The following is a 14,455-nucleotide window of genomic DNA, read 5'->3' as shown; positions in this document are numbered from 1 at the left end:
GCTTCCCAGGGGATTCTAATGTGCAGTCAGGGTTGTGATCCACTCATCTACAGTCTTGCTAAGCTAAGTATGGCCCAGCAACATGGCCATCACTTGGGGGCTTCTTAGAAATGCAGAATCCCAGGTGTCTGGGGCTGTCTGGAAGGGCTGGAGAAGTCTGGGTATCCTGCCCCAGACTTGCTGAACCAGAATCTGCATGGTGACAAGATCCTGACACCCTTACAATTTCTGTAACTGCAGTTTTACAGCTTGGGAACCACTAGCTGGACAGGTGAGTGTGTTTAGGGGAAGGATAGAGGAGGCAATTTGACAGCACCTGAGGCATGTGAAGGAGGTGAAGGGGGAGTCTGTGACTTCCATCAGAAAGATGGACATTCAGACACAATGGACTTTGGGGACTTGCGGGGGGAAGAGTGGGAGAGGGACGAGGGATAAAAGATCACAAATATGGTGCAGTGTATACTGCTCAGGCACTGGGTGCACCAAAATCTCACGAATCACCACTAAAGAACTTACTCATGTAACCAAACACCACTTATATCCCAATAACTTACGGAAAAATAAAATAATAATAATAAATAAAACTAAAAAAGAAAGATGAACATTCAATTTGTACAATTATAAGATGGAGGCCAAGAGACAAAGTAGCAAAAGGAGATTCTCCCAGTCTTGCAGATAGATGCAGGTACTTATCAGCCTGATCGCGTTCTCAGTGCGAGGGCTCACATGCAGAGACGGGGAGCTTCCATTGGATCATACTGCTTGCCACCCCATAACCTTGCTTTTCTTTGAATTTTACTTGTTTTCATGTATATATTTAAACTGAGCCTACTTTGGGGAGGAAGGGGGCAGGGAGGCTGTACTCCATCCGTGTTGGATAGAAAAACAGGCCGGGCACAGTGGCTCATGCCCGTAATCCCAGCATTTCGGGAGGCCAAAGCAGGTGGATCACTTGAGGTCAGGAGTTTGACACCAGCCTGGCCAACATAGTGAAATTCCGTCTCTACTAAAAATACAAAAATTAGCCAAGCGTGGTGGTGAACATCTGTAATCCCAGCTACTCGGGAGGCTGAGGCGGGAGAATTGCCTGAGCCCGGGAGGTGGAGGTTGCAGTGAGCCCAAATTGCAGCACTGCACGCCAGCCTGGGTGACAGAGCGAGACTCCATCTCAAAAAAATGAAAAACAAAAACCAAAAAACAGTTAAGGCCTCCAAGCAGGCAGGTGGCAAGAGAGGAAGTTTCTTAATAAAATGAACAAGGCGATTTCACACCAACTTGATGTAGGCCCAGCCAGCTCTTCAGTGCCGCAATACTATGGTTTATTTCAGGGAAGCTGCTGAAAGTTTCTTGGAGTGTAGAATTTGGGCAGATATGAAGAGGGAAAAAGGAGAAGAGGGAAGTAAAATGGCTAAGCAGCAAATGAAAATAATGTCCTTGCGCTCTGAGGTCCCCTGTCCCCCATGGCCAGGTGCCTCTGGTTGGTACCCTCTGCTCCTTCCTCAGCCTTGGCTCCCCTGCCAAGCCATTTACAGGCTTTGAGGGACTCATCTTTCATTCTTGGGCAAGGAGAGGAGGCAATGCAACCCCTCTGGTGCGAAGGTGATCTGGGGCACACTGAAGGCCAAGGTCAACTTGGCATCATGTCCCAGGAAAGGGAGACAGAATTTCGGGCCCAGGGTTGCCTGGTAAACTTCTTGGATCCTCTTCCTGCCTACTTTTTCCCCCATGACCAGGCCGACGGGCCCATTTGGTGCTAGGTGTGCCCTGACCCTGGCCCAGTAAAGGTGGCCCTATGTGAAGTATGGGTGCTCAGCACTTGGCCGGAGGACTTTCTCCTCATGCTTGGCAGGGGGCCGGGAACAACCTGGAGGGCTGCAAAGGTCAAGGCCAAGCCATCCAGGTGAGCCACTGGTAGGCTGGGACATCCCAAGCTACTAGGCCAGGTGGGAACAGGCCCTAGCATCGCCTCCTAACTTCCTTCTGGGTCCCACAGTGAAGGAAGTTGCCTCATGAATCGCCAGTGGGCTAGCCTGCCCTCCAGTGGTGCTCAGCTGTAACTGCACCCTCCCGACCTGGTTTTTCACAATGGGGTGGGAGGCTCCCACGAAGATCAACTTGTTTTAACTACAGGAGGGAGAGAGGATGCTGATCTGTCATTTTGGGCATCTCTTCACGTCATATGATATTTGGCTATAAAAAGAGAGGAGAACTAGGACGTAACTGTACTTAACTCCTTTTTTTTTTTAATTTTTATTTTTGCCAGTAACTTTGCTTGTCTTGCTTTCCTGACTTCTCCAACAGTCTTGATGTGTGTGTGTGTTGGGTGGTGGCTGCCAACCCACATACCTCCAAGACAGGTAGCAAGGGGTTAAGTCACATTCTATTCCATGCCTGTCTGACTTCCAAAGCCATGTTCCTCTGGTACAACATACCCATGCAAACTCTCTAGGCCAGGGTCAAAGAGCAGCAAAAAGTGGGGTCAGGTGGGGTGTCAAGACAATGGGGAGTGCTGGGGACTGTAGCAAGCTGAGGCATGTGTGCGCATCTGAAAGACACAGTCATGTGACTCTTTAGTGGGAGTGCTGGATTAGCACTTAAAAGCAAGCAGAATCTGAATTTTTATGTAAAATTCCCAATTTTGAATACTGACAATGAATTCAGAAAGTAGTTTCAATGTTATGCAAGTCAAACAAAAAATGTTTCTAACATGCTGAGCTTCTATAACACCCTCATGTTGCAGGCGAGGTCTGGAGAGAGGAGGTAACTTGCCCATGACCACATGACTAGAGACAAGGTCTGAGCTGGGAACCCATGTCTCCTGACTCCCAGGCCAGTGCTCCACTCAGCACACCTCTCTGTTGTCTGCGCTGCTGTCCAGTCCCTAGGGCAGGGGGTGAACCACTTCTGACTTCAGTGGGGTAACAGGAAACATCGGACTCAGGCTAGAGGTGGAAGACCATCATGTTTATTGATCAACTTGGCTTCGAGTGTGACAGAGCCATTCTTGCTTCTCCTTGGAAGTAACAAGAACACTGGGTAACATGTGGAGTGTACGGAGGCGCACCTGAATCCCACCAAGGTGGTAGCTGGACCCAGCAGCCTAGCCTATTGTCTTGGCAGTGCCCCCCACCCAGTATCGTTAGACCTGGCTTTGTCCCTTACACGGGACAGACTGGGCTTCTCCACTCCCGCCAGGCTGGCCCTACCTCCACGTGTCCTTGGAAGCTAGTATGTAAGTAAGGGAGGGGTCATCAAGTTTATAGATGGGTAGGCTGAGGATTGAGGCAGGAGGGGACTTCATGGCTGAGTCCCCGGCTTGTCCCAGAGCCCTGGTCCTTAAGCCCCTGGACTGGTCAGTGCATGGACACTGTCTCCTCCAGCTCAGGCAGAAGACTTTTCCTGACTTAGCTGCTCCATACATGCAATCTATAAATATGTATTTGCTTTAAAAATTAATAAATTAGATCTTGGGCCAGCCTGAGGTCATCTGGCCAGCCATGAGTCCTGTGACATGGACATTTGTCATGTGTCATATATAGACCAACAATCATGTATCCTGCCACTTGGTGTGCCAGGACCCATGCCATAGAGCATGCATCACACCGGCTTTCATGTAATGCCACATGTCAAGGGGTCACACTGCCACATATAACCATATGTGTCATGCATTGTCATGACACCCTCACTGTGTGTCGCATGTCCCCAGTTGATCACACATATCCCACGTAATGCAGGGTACTCCTTTGTCCAGGCCCAGCTCCTGGTTCCCAAAAAAGTTCTCCCTGAGGACTGCAGCAGGACACACGTATCCTTCCTCCTGGGTGGAGTGCAGAGCACCCTGCCGAGGCTCTTCTTTCCTGAGTCACTTATCCCAGTGGGCGAAGGGTGGATCATTTGGGTGCATCACTTGGCTGGATTCCAAAGGTCTTGAGGGACCATCAAGTACCCCAAGGGGCCTGGGGCTGGTTGTCAAAGAAGGCAAAGTCCAGCCTGGGCTCCTGGCTTTTCAGGCGCTGGGCCATGTCACAGGGAATGGGGTTATTCCAGAGGCTGTGGGGCACAGATATAGGCACTCATTCATCCTCCCGTCTCTGCCGTCTGTCGTATCTGCAGATTGGGAGGCTGAGGCCCAAAAAGGTAGAGCTGTGCCCAGAGTTACCTGGCAGAGGCAGGTGTTAGACCAGCATAGCTGACCCAGGGCGAGGGTGTCCCCCACACCTGCCTCCTGAGTCCTCCAGCTCAACCTTCCTCCCTGGGAGATAGTGATGCCAGCTAAGGCCACACTCATATGACACATTTGTGCAAATAAAGAAAAGACCCTCTTTCTTCAAGATGTTTTACTGCCATCTGTCTGAAATTGTCATAATATATGATTTTGATAGAACAAGGCACTTTACTCTCACCTGCTAGAAATCTAGCAGGTTGACAATGTGAATGGTGCCCCTTAGGTTTAATGCCCTTGTGCAGTGCACAACCTGTACAACTGTATGTGATGGCTCTGATTATAGCTGCCATTTTAAGTGCTTACTATGTGCCAGGCATTGGGTTCAGTGCTTTGTATGCTCATTTAGTCCTTACAACTCTCTGAGGTAGATACTATCAGTATCCCCATTTCACAGATGAGAAAATTGGGGTTCAGAGAGGTTGAGTTATGGCTACAAAGTTACACAATTGGCAAGTGGCAGAGCTGGGATCTGATCCAAGTCTGCTTGCTGCCAAATTCTTGGCAGAGTGGTCCAAGCCTCCTTTACAAATCCCCAACCCAGGCCCTGCCGCCTCCTCCAGGGAGTCCCATTAGATCTGGGGGTTGGTGTAGCCTCCCACCCACCATCCCTGCCCCTGCAGGCCTCTGTTACCGGATGACTTGGATGCTAGACCCCTGGGCCAGTCCTTCAGCCAGGAGCCAGGCCCCCAAAGCTGTGATCTGATTCTTCTCCAGGCTTCTCAGTGGATGGTGAGGGGAGGGGAAAGAGAAACATGGCCGTGAGAATGGGTGTGAGAGTTTCCTAGGTCCCTTCCTCAGGCCAAGGTCGGGGGACACAGTCTCCCACACTACCTTCTCAGGGAACCCAAAAGACAACAGGGGACTTATGGCATGTGCAGCAGGAAGGCTGAAGGCTAGAACCCAGGGGGAACTAAGCCTGGCAGGGGCTTGGAACAGGCCAGAGTGTGCAACTCAAGGAAGGGCTTTCTGGGAGGCAGGGGACCGACCCAGTGGCCTCTTGGTGTTTCTGGGATGTAAGTCCCCCTTCAGCCCATCCCATTCCTCCCCTGGCCCCTCATACTCCACTCTCTTCAGCCGGCCCATCTGCGGCAGCACCTGTGCCAGCTCGGCAGCCGCCTCATCCCCGAGGAGATTCCAGGACAGCCTGTAGGGTAGGGGTCCCAAAGTCAGCAGCAGGAGAGCAAGGAGGTCGAGGGGTGGAGACAAAGCAGTGAGGGAGGAGAGCGGGGGGCCAATCGTGGGGGCAAGGGTTTTCAAGAGAGGCCACCTGATAGGGTGCTTGTGTGTCCTTCCCTGAAGATGTCAGGGTGCAGGTTACCTTCCTCCCTGCTCCCCTCCCTGTCAAGTTTGGATCATGATGTTGTTCACAAGATGTTGCCATTTTTGCCACATACATGTACCTCCTGTATTTAGGATGCATCGTATTTTTCTTTAAATCAGCCCCTTCTTTTTTCTTTAAAAAATTAACCTTGGCTGGGCGTGGTTGCTCATGCCTGTAATCCCAGCACTTTGGGGGGGCAAGGTCAGGTGTTTGAGACAAGCCTAACCAACATGGTGAAATCCTGTCTCTACTAAAAATACAAAAATTAGCTGGGTGTGGTGGTGGGCACTTGTAATCCCAGCTACTCAGGAGGCTGAGGCAGGAGAATCTCTTGAACCCGGGACGTGGAGGTTGCAGTGAGCTGAGATTGCACCACTGCACTCCAGCCTGGGCAACAGAGGGAGACTCCATCTCGGAAAAAAACAAAAAATCTTGAAAGGAAACATTTATTACTACTATCAATGGAAAACTTGTGTTACAGACTCCATATAGAAGGTAGTTACAAAAATAAATATAGTACAAACAATGGTATTAACTTCTAGTTGGAACATATGCCCTTCCTAAGATGTTGGGTTTTTAACCCTTTTGGTTAAAAAGGGAGAATCCAGTGTTAGGTGTTAAAGATGAATTACCACTGATCTGAGACTTTCGCTTTGGTGTAATGAGAAGGGTTAAGACCTTTCGGATGCAAACTAAAATCATCTTGTAATCACTTGTGTCCTGTTCTTTAGGAAACGGCTTTGTCCTCCATACCGCCGTTAGGGTCCCAGGCTAGTCCTAGAATTCTAGTTTACTCATGAGGCAGCCCTGCAAGGCCCCAAGGTCTGGGGGATTCTGATTGCTAAGAGACAGCCAAGCATGGCCAGCCAGCAGGTCTGGGGGTGGCTTTCTCCAGCTTTAGCCACTGTTTCTACCAACAGTGGTTCATAAATGGAGGTTTCATCAAGCAGGCAAGGTGGTCTATCCAGTTGCCTCCCAAAAGGAAGGTTGGACCAAAAACCTTTAAAGACCATCTGGTCCACCTCCGCTCCCACCACTCTACAAATGGGGGAAAAGGCAGGAGAAGGTAAATTGTTTTACCCAACATTACCTGCAGCTCAAGTGTTAGAATGTCTTTGAGAGGATGTCTGAGTGAGAATGATCTTCCCCATTTACCAGTGGGAGGACTGGCCAGAGAGGATGGGAGCAGCTCCAGGCCATACAGCAGGCTGGAGCCAACTCCCCGGACCCCTCCCCACTTTTCCTTTTCCCAGCCAGCTCAGGGCTCTTGCAATCACTCACAAGATTACTTCCAGGGCAGGGCAGCTCGTGAAGCTGGAGGTGAGGAGCTTGGCAGTCTGGTTGTCAATCTTACAGGAAACCAGGCTGGGGATGGAGAAGGGCATGGGATGGGATGGGGGGTGTTTGAGTCAGGGGATCTAGCAGGTCCTGTCTCCCACAGTCAGCACAGGAGGGAGCAGAGCCGCCAGGGTCTGGGGTAAGCTAGGAGTTTTAGGAAAGACTTCCTTTCTTGAGCCAGGCCCCCACCATCCCTGGGGCTTCTATCACTTCAAAGCCCTCCCCAGGTGTTAGGCTCAGTCAAAGAAGGGCTGCCCTCAGCCTGCCACTGGTCCCCCAGGCAGGCAGGGGAGGCTACTTACTCTATCTGTCTGAGCAGCGGGAGCTCCTTACAGAAACGCAGGACCCCTCCAGCCAGGTTGTTTTCCGCCAAGCTGCAGGGTAGGGGAGATACCTGTGAGAGGAACCCCCAGACCCGCCCAGGACTGTCCCCATGCCTGGGCTGGGCAGCCCCTACTTACCTGATCTCTTCCAGACTGGGGGATCCATCCAGGGCCTGGGCCAGGCTCAGGACCCCACCTGGGCCCAGATGGCTGAATGGTAGGCTGGGGAAAGAGGAGAGGGTGAGAGGAGCCTGAGGGACTGGCGTTTCCAGAGCCCCACCCTCAGCCTTGTCTCAGGCTGCAGCATCAGCCCGTAGACAGTCTCTGGCTAATTCACCATCCACACAGGACCTGGGTGGGTATCAAGGACCCTGGCTTTGGGGTCTGAGATCCGAAATTCAACACCCGGGTCCTTTGTTTATGAGTAAGGAAAATTCTCCACACCTCTCCTGGCCTTCGTTCCCTTGCCTGGAAAAGGGAGCACATAAAAGTCCCCGCACCAGCTGGGCATGGCGGCTCACGCCTGTAATCCCAGTACTTTTGGAGGCTGAGGTGGGTGGATCACTTGAGGCCAGGAGTTCAAGACCAGCCTGGGCAATATGGTGAAATCCCATCTCTACTAAAAATACAAAAATTAGCCAGGCATGGTGGCGCATGCCTGTACTCCCAGCTACTCTGGAAGCTGAGGCACAAGAATTGCTTGAACCCAGGAGGTGGAGGTTGCATTGAGCCGAGGTTGCACCACTGCACTCCAGCCTGGGCGACAGAGAGAGACTCCATCTCAAAAAAAAAAAAAAAAAAGGTCCAAGCATTCTGGGGCCGCCATGAGACCATGGACTTCAATTGTGAAGTGCTGAGGCCACGTTGATTGGCACTGTGCTCCTGCGAAGCCCTCTGCCAGGATTTCTCATTCACCCTCAGGGATCCCCTCACAGGGCAGACTGAACTGGGATCATTGTACTTCTTTTGCACATGAAGAAACTGAGGCTGAGAAGGGGCAGGGGTTTGGCCAAGTGCAGGCAGGGGCCAGTGGCAGAGGCAGGACTAGGCTGGGCCTCGTGATTTTCTTGCTGTAGATGTCAGAGGCAGGGAAGGAAGAGGCAGGAGAGTGGGTACATGCCACAGCTTGACTTGGGGCAGGGCAGCTCAACTGATGGGGGCCTGGACCTCCCCACTGCTCCCAGGAACCCTCCTCCCCACCAGCCCTGCATGGTGTGGGTAGGGGGCCACTCACTGTAGGACCCTCAGGTGCTGGGGCAGCTCCTGAGCCAGCCCCAGGGCTGTGGGATCCCCCAGGGCATTGCAGCCAAGCCTGGAAGAGGAGAGGAATGAGCATTGAGTGCTGGGCCGGCCCACTCGGGACCCCCGCCTTGCCCTGTGCCCACTGTGGGAGAGGAGGCCAGGTGGGCCTGGGGGGCACAGCTGGGCAGACACTCACATCAGCTCCTCCAGGCGCCTGCAAAGAACGAGAGACTCCGCCAACTGCACTCCCCCGGCTGAGCTGATGCTATTCACTGAGAGGCTTTGGGAGGGGGGCAGCCATCAGGTCCTCTGATGCCACCTCTCCCCGACACCCCAGCACATCTGCTGGGGCTGCCACCCCTGCTTCAGGGGGCCTAAGAGACAACCCCCCCACACCACACACCTACCCAGACAATGAGGCAGAAAGGCCCAGAGAAGAGCAGGGGCTGGGGTGGCTTAAGGTCCCACAGTGAGGGCCAGGAGGTCACTGAGCCCCACTGCTTGGACACTGAGGTTGGCGCAGGGGAGATTTTACCATGCTGGCCTGAGCTAGGGGCCAGTATCTCCTAGGACCATGGTGTGACCCCTATGGCCCTCCTCTGTAGGGCTGGCCACTCACTCTATCTTCCTGAGCTCTGGCAGCCCGGGCAGGATGGTAGCTAAGTGCTGGACACCAGCGTCTCCAATCCGGTTGTGGCTCAAGCTTGGGAGAGAGAACAGCTTCATCAGCCTTCTGCCATCTCATCTTGTCCACACCCCACTCCCAGAAAAAGAAAGGGAGGCTGAAGTCCCAGGAAGGGCCTCGGCTCACACAGAGAGCCCCATCACCCCATGTTGAGTGACAGCTCCTAACTCTTGGCTTCTGTTTAGGGTGTTCTCCCCATTGTCTGACCTAAATCCCTCTTGCTGCAACTGACACTCTTACATCCTGTCTTTGGGTCCCCCAAGGTTCTAGGCCCCAGGTTGTTTACACAGTGTAGAAGTGGGTGAAGGAGATGAGATGAAGAAGCAAAGGGCGTGCTCAGGTAGCCCCTTGCCCTTGTCATCTTTCCCGGCCAAAATTGTCCTGGGTTTGGGGGCAGGATGGGCAACTCACCCCAGCTCCTCTAGGCTGGTGGCAGCCCTGAGAGCCTCAGAAAGGTGGCAGCAACCGACATCACCGATACTGTTCCTGTTCAGTCTGGAAAGGCAGGGAATAGACCAAGAGGCTTTCAGGAGCTTAAAGGCCTTCGTAGGTGCTGTGCTAAGAACTCTACAGTTTGCAAAGCCTTACACACCCAGGAATTCATATGCTAGTAGCAAAACTTCTAGGGGTCATGGCAGGTGGGGGGTGGTGAGCAAGGTGGGAATTATTGTCCCCAACGTCCAGGTGAGAAAACTGAGACCCAGCAGTGAGCTGTGACCGGCCAGAGACTTAGGGACTTGCAGGCTGGTGGAAACAAATCCAGAGCCCCTGGCCCAGGAGCAGTCTCTACATTTCTTTGCCAAGCTTCACCTCAGCCTCTGTGTCAGGGGTCTCCGGGCTGGCCCGGCTGAATGCCAGTTTCACGTGGGGTTCTCTGATTCACACAAATCAGTTCTCAGGGGCATATCATGTTCTCATCTATGCAAATAGTAGGTTTTTCCTTAAACCCAGGGTATCGTCTTTACTGAGCCCTGATCTTGCTCTGCCTGGGTAGGAAAAACCAACAAACAGCTGAGGCAAATGGTCTTAGGCCCTTGGGAAGTATTTGTTTGCATGTTGTTTTTACTTTCTCTTATTTTGCAAATTAAATTTTAATGGGGCTGGGCACGGTGGTTCATACCTGTAATCCCAGTACTTTGGGAGTCTAGGCAGGTGGATCACTTGAGGTCAGGGGTTCGAGACCAGCCTGGCCAACATGGTGAAACCCCATCTCTACTAAAAAAATACAAAAATTAGCTGGGCGTGGTGGTGCACACCTGTAATCCCAGCTACCTGGGTGGCTGAGGCACCAGAATCGCTTGAACCCTGGAGGCAGAGGTTGCAGTGAGGTGAGATCATGCCACTGCACTCCAGCCTGGGCAACAGAGTGAGACTCTGTCTCAAAAAATAAAAATAAAATAAAAATAAATACATTTTAATGGATCACCTTTCAGTAAATTAATTTTGGGCGAAATGGTCCAATATGATATAACATCTTGGAACTCTCTAACCTCACTTCCTACCTACTCTGCTCTGCCCGAGGTAGGGGGTAGGAGGTGTACTTGGATATAAACAAAGCAATGCTTTGTGTCACTGCTTGGATTTGTTTTTAGTCACAAGATTGCATGTTTTGAAAAATCACATTGAAAGTGAGTGTCATGTTTATTTATCTTAGGGGCAGGGAGCGAAATCACAAAGGGAGTATAGGAAGGCCACCCCATCTGAGTCTAGACCCACACTACTCAAAGTGCAGACTGTGGCCCCCAGAACTGATACCACCCGGAAGCTTTTTAGAAATGCAGAGTCTGAAGCCAGGCGCGGTGGCTCACGCCTGTAATCCCAGCACTTTGGGAGGCCGAGGTGGGCAGATCACTTGAGGTTGGACGTTCAAGACCAGCCTGACCAACATGGAGAAACCCTGTCTCTACTAAAAATACAAAAATTAGCCGGGCGTGGTGGCACATGCCTATAATCCCAGCTACTTGGGAGGCTGAGGCAGGAGAATCGCTTGAAACTGGGAGGCGGAGGTTGCAGTGAGCTGAGATCGCACCATTGCACTCCAGCCTGGGCAACAAGAGCGAAACTCCGTCTCAAAAACAAACAAACAAAAAAAGAAATGCTGAGTTTGGGTGCAACGGCTTAGGCCTGTAGTCCCAGCTACTTAGGAGGGTGAGGCAGGAGGATCACGTTTGCCCAGGAGTTTGAGGCTGCAGTGCAACATGATTGCACCTGTGCCAGCCTAGGCCACATAGTGAGGCCCCAACTCAAAAAAAAAAAAAAAAAAAAAAAGCACAATCTAGGCAGAATTCCAGACCTGGGGAATCAGAATGAGCATTTTAACAAGAGCCCAGGGTGAACTGTGTGTGCCTCAAGGGTTGTTCTACAACGTGGGCCTAAGCCCTTTAGGCCACTTTTGTAACCAGGAGGAAGCTGATGGCATTAGAAGGCAAGAGCAGTGGGCACCCACCTGGGACGGCACAGGGATGGGCCTGGGAGGGAGCCACAAAGGATCCCCTGGGAGGTGCCCTCAGTGCTTCCCTGGATGTGGTCCCAACTGAGTGGGAAGTGTTTCTTCCCACTCATTCCCATGGGGCCACTCGGTGACTCACCTGAGGCTCTGCAGGCAGGTCATGTGGCTTAGTCCGTGAGTAAGCAAGGCCAAGGTGGAGCTGCTCAGCAGAAGGTGACTGAGGCTGGAGAAGAGGAGGCCAGGTGAACTTGGCATCTGGGGGTGGGGCACTATCCAGTCTGGGGGCCTGAGGCCTCTGTGCTTAGCAAGCCTAGGGACCTCCAAGACAGCCACTTATATCCACACAGTGTAAAAATTCTACAAAATGAACTGTACTGGGAGGTCCAAATGCTGTTTCTCTGCATGAATTACTGAAGTCAGGCAGGCAGCAGTTCTATGTTCTGAACCACACGGACCCAGACTAATGATCAGTAATAATGGCGGTCACATATTGATCATAAAATGTGGGCCAAACTCAGGGCTTGGGGCCATCTGGAAAGGTGGGTTTATTATCATCCCCATTTTACAGGTGAGGAACACCAAGGCTCAGAGAGTTAGAGAACTTGCTTAAGGTCATACACAAAGTGGCTGCTTCAGGAATAGAACCCAAAGCTATAGAACTCCCATTCCTGAGCCCCAACCATATGGGACCCAGGCAATTGTACTTCTAGAGGCCCCCAGCCTAGGCAGGAGAGGAGAATAACAATAGCTAGCATTTGTAGAGTGTGAACTCTGACCAGACTCTAAGAATGTAACACATATTATCTCATTTAATCCTCACAACAACCCTAGCAGGAGAGATTGCTCTTATCCTCAAAGTTAAGATGAGGAGGCCAAAGAACAGAGAGGCTGAGGGACTGGCACAAGTTCACACATTAAGAAACAGAACTGGCTGGGCACGGTGGCTCATGCCTGTAATCCCAACACTTCGTGAGGCCGAGGCGGGTGAATCACGTGAGGTCAGGAGTTCGAGACCAGCCTGGCCAACAAAGTGAAACCCCGTCTCCACTAAAAATGGAAAAATTAGCTAGGCCGGGTGGCGTGTGCCTGTAATCCCAGCTACTTGGGAGGCTGAGGCAGGAGGGTTGCTTGAACCTGGGAGGCGAAGGTTGCAGTGAGCCAAGATTGTGCCACTGCACTCCAGCCTGGGCAACAGAGGGAGGACTCAGTCTCAAATAAATAAATAACAAAATAAGAGGCAGAAGCAAAAGATGGTCAACTGTCTTGGTTGGCTCAGAACAGAAGGGTTTTCCTGGATGTGGGACTTTGGGTGCTAAAATGGGGAAAGCTCCAAGCAAACGGGAAGTGTCAGTTACTCTACCCAGAGTTGAACCCAGGCAGTGAGGCTCCTAACTAGGGTCCATGCTCCTACCCACTCCATCACAGGTAGACAGCTGGAAGAAGCTGACTGGATTTGAGGGTAACTGCCTGTGGGGATTTACACTTGGAAATGACAGATCTGAGATAGGAAGAGACCTCCGGGCACTGACGATCCATCCCCTTCCTTCGGACAGGGAAGATATCATTATGCCCAGTTTACAGATAGGTCAACTAAGGCAGCAGGAGGTAAGGAGCAGCACTTGGTGCCTGGGAAATCAGGAAGAAGAAAAAGGCCCCCAGGGGCATGGATGAATCTGTCCTGTCCCCGGCCCAGGTGCCCAGCTCAGTACATATTTGTCGAATGCATGAATGAGCCAATGAATGACCTCACTGGGCCTCCAATCCCCTGAATAAAAGCTTCCAGAAGGCTGAGTCGCGATGCAGGTACATGGAGAGTGGGCAAAGAAACAGACCAGTGAGATGACAGGAGGGCCCTGTGGTCAAAGGTCTCTGTAATCCCTCTTCTCCTTTTGCCTGATTCTCTCCCCAGGAGAAGCAAAGAGGGACAAGTGGAAGACTTTCAATGTTAAGGGGCAAAAAGTCAAAAGGCTACTTTCAAGCTGAATTCAAAACATATGTAGAAAAAAAAATCTGGAGAAAAATTCACAAACCGTTCAACAGAAGTTTTCTCAGGGGGTGTCACCTCCAGGGTATTTCACGTTATTTGTTACATATTTCTAGAATGGTGGAACTTTTTATAGCCAGTGTATATTTTTGGTCATCAGAAAAAGTTAAGAGATGAAAAGCAGAAGATATTCTGTTAAATTTTCTGTCCAGATACTGTCTAAACAGGAATCTGTGCAGGACGGGGACCTGTCTTTTAGACTGAGGCTGTTTCTGGCACTTCTAAGAATTTGATGACTTCAGATTATCGGGGAGTGTAGTAAAAGCTGCCAGTTACCAAGGAAAAACTGTAGACAAATGTAGTGGACATCTATAGATTTTTTTCTGCCCAGAGTTTCTTTCCTCTTCTGTTACTCACACCCTGAAATACCACCCCTGTAAGTCCAGAAGATAGGGTGGGCATGCGCTCAGGTCTGGCCAGTGATGAGAATATTTTGTGCTCACAGCCACAGTGATTGCTTTAGGGTGGGGCAGGTGACCCAAGCTAGTCCAGTGAGACTCATTCTAGGACCTTTTGTTGTAACCACAGGGAGAATGGTACTCCCTTTCCACTAAGCTGAGAGAAAGTAAGCCTGCAGGTGCAGGGATGGCCTGCCTGAGAAGGAAGCCAAGGTGGACAGAGAAAGAGTAAGCGCCAGAGTGAAGTATGTGAGAGAGAAGCCTGACAAATACAGAACCCCTGGATCCAGCTGTGCCTGAAGTCAGTGGCCTCGTAATTTTCCATGACATAAGCCAATACATTTCTGTCTTGGATTGCTTTGAGTTGTGTATTCTGTTTCCTATGACCAAGGTTCTTGCTGGCACTCAGAGCCAGAATAGAAAGTAAAAG

At 51.2% G+C, this 14,455-nt stretch overlaps 1 protein-coding gene across 9 annotated transcripts in view; it reads right to left on the bottom strand.

Moving 5' to 3' along the window:
• Nucleotides 1-2,873: 2,873 nt before the first annotated feature.
• Nucleotides 2,874-14,455, bottom strand: part of NLRC5 (NLR family CARD domain containing 5) — a 96,033-nt gene continuing 84,451 nt past the window's right edge. For 7 of the 9 annotated variants that reach the window (XM_058441006.1, XM_058441008.1, XM_032157406.2 and 4 more), the window contains 10 exons: nt 9,546-9,629; nt 9,069-9,152; nt 8,646-8,729; nt 8,442-8,519; nt 7,346-7,429; nt 7,187-7,258; nt 6,828-6,911; nt 5,286-5,369; nt 4,857-4,940; nt 2,874-4,050 (listed from right to left, as the gene is read on the bottom strand). In XM_058441006.1, coding sequence (XP_058296989.1) covers nt 3,939-4,050; nt 4,857-4,940; nt 5,286-5,369; nt 6,828-6,911; nt 7,187-7,258; nt 7,346-7,429; nt 8,442-8,519; nt 8,646-8,729; nt 9,069-9,152; nt 9,546-9,629 — 850 coding nt within the window. In that variant the 3' untranslated portion in view covers nt 2,874-3,938. The remainder of the gene's footprint in view (nt 4,051-4,856; nt 4,941-5,285; nt 5,370-6,827; nt 6,912-7,186; nt 7,259-7,345; nt 7,430-8,441; nt 8,520-8,645; nt 8,730-9,068; nt 9,153-9,545; nt 9,630-14,455) is intronic. The other 2 variants (XM_058441009.1, XM_058441012.1) reach the window with 2 other exon arrangements.

This window comes from Hylobates moloch, unplaced genomic scaffold, assembly GCF_009828535.3.
Source record: "Hylobates moloch isolate HMO894 unplaced genomic scaffold, HMol_V3 SCAFFOLD_6, whole genome shotgun sequence".
Taxonomy (NCBI): domain Eukaryota; kingdom Metazoa; phylum Chordata; class Mammalia; order Primates; family Hylobatidae; genus Hylobates; species Hylobates moloch.
This window is presented reverse-complemented; position numbering and strand designations above follow the sequence as displayed.